The 7,552-nt window shown below is 42.5% G+C and overlaps 1 protein-coding gene across 1 annotated transcript; it reads right to left on the bottom strand.

The window, feature by feature from the left end:
• Window positions 1-566: 566 nt before the first annotated feature.
• Window positions 567-6,012, bottom strand: emx2 (empty spiracles homeobox 2). Its single transcript, XM_060842457.1, has 3 exons — window positions 5,397-6,012; window positions 3,963-4,147; window positions 567-1,794 (listed from the first exon to the last, which is right to left on the bottom strand). The coding sequence occupies exons 1-3, from the start codon at window positions 5,782-5,784 to the stop codon at window positions 1,627-1,629; spliced, it is 741 nt and encodes a 246-aa protein (XP_060698440.1). The 5' UTR covers window positions 5,785-6,012; the 3' UTR covers window positions 567-1,626.
• Window positions 6,013-7,552: the final 1,540 nt, after the last annotated feature.

Genomic DNA, 7,552 nt, shown 5'->3' with positions numbered 1-7,552 from the left:
CAATTAAAATAATAAAAAAAATCGATATCGTTTTGTGAGGTGAACATGTCCGACACCAGCGAAGTGATTTTAGTTTGCGCGTCTTTTCCGTTTCTGCTTTTGTATGTGAGAAACAAAAACAAAACAATGCCATGGCAAATAAAATACCAAACAACAAAGATTTGGATTTCCTTCACACGCACACTGCATCCCCTCCCCCCCTCAAAATGCAGGTAATGATTGAAGAGTTTGATTATGGGAGACAGGCGTAACGTCGGTTGGAAACACAATTCCACTTTTTTTTTAAAAAATGCGAAAATAAACAAAAATGATAAATAACTACTCTGCATCACTTCTTAATATAACATTTAACACATTTACACATCCTGACAATTATACGTCAACTATTCTTAAGCGAAGATTTGCGTTCTTCAGCAACGTTACAAAAACATCCAGCATTCTAAGGGTTAACCAGCTCAATATCTTCAAACCGATCGATTTGTTCTTAAAAAATCCGGTGGAAAAAATATTAAGAGATAGAGATTAATAACCGTTTTTTGGGTAAAAAATAATTCATACATATCTGATTGCCTTTGATAACTCTGAGCAGCAAATGGATAAACCTTTATTGACAAAAATGACATTGACATACTTCTTGGAAGTATCATGTGTTAGAATTGCAACAAACTCAACAAACACAAGTATCTACATTCGATAGAAGACATTACAGAGACATCTTTAATTTTAGTGTCGCTATAAACACGGATTTAAGAAGCTCAGTGCCTTCTTGAACCCTAACCGTCCAGAGATGGCTACTGCTACTTTCTTTCTTTCGCCGACAGTCCTTTTGGTGGCAATTTGCAAACAAGTTCCGCCAAACAAAATACCACCTCACCAAAATGTTGTTTTCGCTTCAGATTGATGCGGAAGGAAAATGCGGAATACTCTTTAAACGTTTATTTTTCAAAAAAAAAGTTCTTGTTTTAAATAAAGGACCGAAATCGTGGTCGAAACGATTCTTTTCTTAAAAGAAAACATGATGTCTAACTTTCTTTATTGGTTTTGTAGAACACTAAGAACGCAGCACTTCTACTTCATAAAGCAGTATTACAATCACGTCGACTGTATTATTTAACAGGAGTTTTTTTTAAAACAGCAATTTTTTTTCTGTAAAAAGAAGCACACAGCTGACAGAACTTCTCTCAAAGCAAATAAGAAAAAAATAAAAAAATAAGTCCCGCTTTTTGTTTGAATAATAATCCATCTTTTCACGAGCGGCTCACATGCAATTCAAGTTTCTGAAACAGGTGTGGATTTTGGTTTTCCCATTCAGTTTTTTTTTAATATTTAAATTCGGAAGTGCAAAAAAAAGTCCGGAATTGGATTGGAAGTACGCGTGAAAGCGGACTGCATACAACATTGACAAGTTCGCTTGTCAATCATCTTGTCCCGGAGTTGATTGATGACTGTCTCTGGACAGTTCACGGTGCGCGCAGTGCCACCTCTCGGACCTCTTCTTACCCCAGCTGCCTCGTCACAGGAATTGCATTTGGTTGAAGTGTTCGTTTCCCCTTTATTTTTCCTCTCTACATCAGCAACTGTGCTGCTTGAAAGTTAACACTATAGTTTGACACGAATATTTCAGTCCTAATCGTCCGAGGTGACATCGATCTCCTCAGGACTCGCCTGTTTCGTCGCCAGTCTCCACCTATTGACGTGGTGGGTCCCCTTTTTCTTCTGCTGGGCGTCTGTCCCTTCCTCCTCCAGTTTCTGTCGTTTAAATTTCGTCCTTCTGTTCTGAAACCAAACTTTTACCTGAAAAAATACCAAAGGTTCAATGAATTCGACAGTAGCCAGTAGACTGCCTCGCTTTCCGCTCTTCCAGCCGGTATTAGCGGTGCAGGCATTTTATAGAGCGGCATGTGTCAGTAAAACGATGAAAATTTCGCTCTGATTTACAACAAAACATTTGTTTAGCGCAATTGTTACTGATTTATTTGGCATTTGACGGGCTATTTGCTGGGGGTGTTTCCTATTTGAAACATGAATCCTTTTAAGGAGTCTGCAACGCGTTTAATATTATATCATAGATCAGCTAAATAATAAACTAAAAATATAACTTAATATTATTAACTAGTGTGCCGAATTATAATAATATCATAAATAAAAACGCTAAAATGCAACGAGAGCAAACATACGTGCAAGTTATTTCTGTGCAAACTACTAAAATGGTGTGTGGGGTTAATCTGCACAAGACATTGCGCTTTATTTAATAACGAGGAGATCAGAGGGACACGATTAGATCTAGAAATACAACAGACTGAAATATAAAAGCCTAAAAGTACAACATTCTTCCAATGAAGTTGCATGTATATCCCCCTCCGTCCCAAATGTTCTCTCCTGATCTCCCAACCTTGCTCCCAGTCTCTTCCCCCAATCTCCATTCGTTCACCTTTCTATGTTCCACAGAACGATCTGGCTTTTTTTTGGCAGAAGGGGTCACCGATTAAGGACGATCAGAAAGCCGAAATGTACTTTTTAAATCCATAAATGAAACGCGTTTTCCCAATCGAGTGACTGGGATACCTGAACTGTCTAGTTAGGACCAAGTGACAGAGGGACCAGCGCCTGATCTCCGCATTGAACTTTTCAAGCATGTCAACTTTCCAAAGTGACGTTTCCTCTTTGAAACTGCTTAGTCTGGGCTTTGGTGCTAACCTCAGAGCGCTTCAGAAGTAAAATCCAAATCAAATACATTCCACACAGAAACAGATGGCCAATGACTGAAAAAACACATAGGGAGAAATAATTCTAATTGCCCGCACAAATGCCGTTCTATTTTATTAACAGTAAAATGAAGTAAAGTTTGTAGATAAATAGAGTAAACAACATGCCGACATTTGAGTTCCTCCTTCATATAAAACATACACTGCTCTTGTAATTTTACCCCCATTAGTCAGCGAATGAAAATGAACCTGCTCTCTCTCTCTCTCTCCTAATTGAGGGGGATGCTACTGGTTTTCCAAAGAGATGCCGTTTGCTCAGGCCCTGCGCGGCACCAGGACAAAAGACCCCAGTCAGCATCGATTCGCGATCACACAAAGGCACCTTAAAAACCACATTAACTAGGAAATTAAGCCTGACCGCTCCCTTGTTCGACAGGCAAATGAAGACGGCGATGCGTTTGTTCTCCCACAATGTTTTGCCCGATACGGTTTTGAAAAACACAAAGCCTCAAAGCGACGCTTGTCCCCAGACTGTGAGCCTGGCTGCGCGCTGTTTCCTCTCCCAGCCGCTTTCACTTCTTACCTGCGCCCACTCCACTCCTGAACTGCTGTTATGATTGTTATTGAATTGTTATGATTTCGCTAACTTGCTCACAGACATGAACTGAAACAAATATCCAAGGGGCCGCGGAAAGTCAGATGTCATCGGCGCTTCTCTGAGTCTCCCTTCTCTTCAATGGCTGCACTGAAAATCCCAAACATCATTCCCACCTAACAAGCTCAAAGTACAAAGCCCTGAAGAATACAATCACTTTCCCAGCGCCGGGACGAGTGGTGTAGATCGATTGTAAATTATTCCCGAGCTCTGGACGGTAAATGCATGCGATTAATGTGTAAACTCGTGTAATTTCATCTGATTGTTTTGATCATCCCTAAGATGCATATAAAGACAATTTAAAACCATCAAAGAAATAGACAACGTTGACTAATTGACCAGTTCCTTCCCGGTGGACATTTACTTTATGAAAAATAATCCTTCTTGATGTAGTTATGAGTATTTTTAAAATACCGTATTTTACAACAGCCTGCTACTAAAGCATCAAATTGCGCGGGGACTTGCTGACAAGATCCAGTCAAAGCGAATGTTACAAAACGAAAGGCTATTTGAAGCCTCCATTTCAGCCAAGCTGCAGTTATTTGACGGATCGTTGACAAACAGAGGACAAACAACCCCGAGCGAATGGTTCGCGTTCTCACCTGAGTTTCTGTGAGACTGAGACTGTGGGCCAGTTGTTTCCGCTCGGCCCCCACCACATAGTGATTTTTCTCAAAAGCGTGCTCCAACCTCAGCAGCTGAGACGGGGAGAAGGCCGTTCGGATGCGTTTGGGCTTTCTGGCCAGTGCATTGTGCAATAAAAAACTCTCCGGGCTCGTCTCGTTGCCTGAGATTGACACAAGAAAATAATTCAGGAAGAAGGATCAAATCCATCACTTTGTTACTGTTAAAATTAATCTCTATTCACCAAAAAAACCCATTTTGTGCTGAAGTTATTCAAGCCGCTGTGCAGCTCTCCGACAGGCAAGCATTTAATATCAATTTGGTCTCAGTTAATTCGCTTAAAGTGATATATTTCAGCTACATTAAAATAAATCAATCGAGCGCAGCATTGCTCATAAGCTCTGAACGAATATGGTTCATCTGAGCTGTTTAGTCGCCTTTCAGTGCAGCGCCGAGGCTGTAGGCCGTTACAGCTGAACTCAACAGCAGAGAACAAACACTATTTTATGAACTACACTTGCTAATAACAATGCCATCTTAATCGATTTACGAAGAATAAACCATACTCGCCCGTCACGAACCATTGAAATTAATTAGTTTACTCAATTTTTAAAAAAATGTTAAATCATGAAGTAGTGCAAAAGTACAGGCTCGTTTGACGTCTAAACAGACACGAAAATAATTCATATCCACGCGTTTCAGTCCATTTAACCGAATAAATGAGTGCAATGTGTGAGTTTTTTTAAAACCATTCCATGTCCAGGTAGTTTCACAGAATAAAAAAAACGGCAAGATCTCAAGAAAGAGCCTGTCTTGTGGAATTCAGACATTTCCTTGAATTAAACGCCGTGCAAACTCCATTCCTGGAAGCCTGGCCCTTTCTATAGAAACAGATGACCCAGAAAAGAAAATTTCTAACAAAATACCGGCTCTTGAGTCGCTTTGAATGCGCCCCGGAGCCCAAGTCAGAGGGTGAGGTGTGGTGGGAAGATTCGTCTGTCCAGACCCAGCACGTTATCCCCCACCCCATTCCGCAACCCCCCATCCCACCCACCCCCCCAAAAAAAACCCCAGCAAGTTCAACCTCCGCCTGGGTTCTCGCTGCCCGTGGCGACTCGCTGCTTTTGAGGAACCGGGAGACACAGGCACCGTTTCCGCCGAAATTGCAGCCTGCTCGGCTCAAACTCTGCAGAACAGGCCCGTCAACAAACTCCGGCTTTCAACTTTCCCGAGTTACTTCAGCAGGCGAGAAGTTAAAGGCGATCCACGCGTTACTCTGCAAGATCGGCCTCGGCGACTTGTATGAAATAGCGACGAGTTGGAAATGAGTCGAAAACGAATAACAAAATTTAGAGAAAGAGAGAGAGAAAAAGAAACCAGTGCATTTTTTTTTAAAAAAAAGACAGACGTACCTTGAAACCTGTGTCCCAGATATCTGTACCTGTGTATTAGCCATGGATAGAAACTCGAAGGATCTCTTTGTTGCGATGTGAAAAGGGGATGTGGAGAATGAGAAGATTGCAGTGGGTGACCAGTTAAAGCGTGTGGAGGGACCGGGTGAACAGGCACCGCCGTGTTGGTTTGGTGAGAGACCGCATCGGCGAACACTAGATCCGGGTTGGAGTAAATGGCCCGGCCGCCGGTATGAAAGCCGTTCAGGAATGGATTCACTGAGCTAGAGTTTGCATAGCTGAGGGCGGCTGGCCTTATAGGTTCGTCGGCTCTCGATGCAGGCAGTGGACTATCCTTGGCTACCAGAGATTCAATGGTGAAACACCGTTTAGGTGTTGGCTGGAACATGACTTGCCAGTCAGTATATCCTCAGTGCGGGAGAGAGAGAGAGAGAGAGAAAAGAGGGCGGTTGTGCGATACTTCCCCCCTCCCCAAAAAGAAGTATAAATGCTCAGATTGAAGAGAGAGTACATTAAAAGTTGGTCCGAGTACACTTTTAGTCGCGATGTGTCCACATAGTCCAGAGACAATCCATCTATGCGGTCACTTTATCACACGCCTGAAAAGTTGTGCAAACGACTTGTTAGTTCATGGGCTAATTAGTGCTGATATCACATAAACAGCTTCCACTGAAGCCCTGTAATGGCTCGATGATTGGTCGCTATTACTCGCCTTGAGGTTGAGGGAAGATTCTTAAAGTGCGTCAATTGCTGTTTAAACCCGGAGAGGCGGACTACATCCATACGGAATGGATCAAAGCACCAGCCCAAACCCCGACCGCTCAGCCACCATCCCCCACCCCTCCCCACCCCCACACACCCCCTCCCCCCCCCCCCCAAATAAAAACAAAACCCTCGACAACCAGTCATGGCTCAACAACCCATCTAGCAGAGCGAAAAAAAACTGCTCGGCTATTCGGTACTTGCAACACACACACATACAAAAGCCCGAACGCAATGTGACAAAGCATCCGATAAGTAAATACCTTTTCTTAAAATACAGGAACGACAAACATTTGTGGAGGGGAAGCTGCTGTAGGCGCGGCTTTCAGAGTGTGCACTGAATTTCCTCCGGCTCACGTTGTAACGCTTCCTTAAATTTCCACCGCAGCACACAATATAGAACAGTAAAACGAGATTAGAAGGTGGCTTTACAAATGATTCTTAAAACAACAAAATGCTAAATCTCCTTCAGATGAAGAGAGCGCAGTCTCCCGGAGTTTCGGGATGGCTCCTTGTTTTGGTTACCGCCTCGTGTCCAGGGACCTTGTTCGGACTGAATCCTCTACATTTCTATTGGTCAGGTAGGGGAATTATACAATTAGATAATTATATCGACTCTGCTCAATCTGCATGATTCCTGAGTGCGTTAATGCTCCTTTCTCTTTGCTGCATGTTAATAATTCGGGCTGTATTAAGTCAACACAAAGAATTAAGAACCCAGTATGTCTCATTCTTCCGCATTTAATTGCATTCCACTCCTGAGAGTCCCGTAAACAGGTATTTCCCGCATTCATTAAGGTCAGGAGATTAAATATTGAAGCGCCTTGTTAATCAGTCAGTTTACTCTATCCTTCCCATTATATTTGAGGAGGTTGGATGTTCTAGGTGCAGGGAGCCCCTCCAGCTCTACAAAGCCTTCCCACCAATCGGTTAACCCCAGTTGTTTCTCTAAAAGGTGTCATTTAAATTTTGGGATTGTAATTGTTCCCCACACGTACATGTATAAATGTAAACGGCTGAGCATTGCTGTGCTGTCCCGTTTCTCTGTCTGTTTTTGAACTGTGGCAGACAGCAGTTGGAAGGTGGGGGCGGAGGTGTTCGATTGCGCCTTTTACTGTAATCCATTGTCGTTCATTTTTAATTATTGCCATAACACAACCGCTCGAGCTGTTCCTCAAGCTGCGGCAATTAAACCTCTTGTCGTTTTAAATATCGCGCTCTTTTATTATTAACAAAATAACAATGACGTCAAGAACATTATTCCGTTTTGTGACTGATATCAGAATAAATTCAATAACGGCAAAGCCGCGTGAGTCTTTGGAAGCTCAGATGTTTTAACGTGATGATGTTTCCATCTTGGGAGAGTGCAAAGCTTTTTATTTGCCCGGTGTTAT

This window comes from Hemiscyllium ocellatum, chromosome 22 (genome assembly GCF_020745735.1).
Source record: "Hemiscyllium ocellatum isolate sHemOce1 chromosome 22, sHemOce1.pat.X.cur, whole genome shotgun sequence".
Lineage (NCBI taxonomy): Eukaryota > Metazoa > Chordata > Chondrichthyes > Orectolobiformes > Hemiscylliidae > Hemiscyllium > Hemiscyllium ocellatum.
The sequence above is the reverse complement of the archived record's forward strand: the minus strand, read 5'-3'. Positions and strand labels throughout refer to the sequence as shown.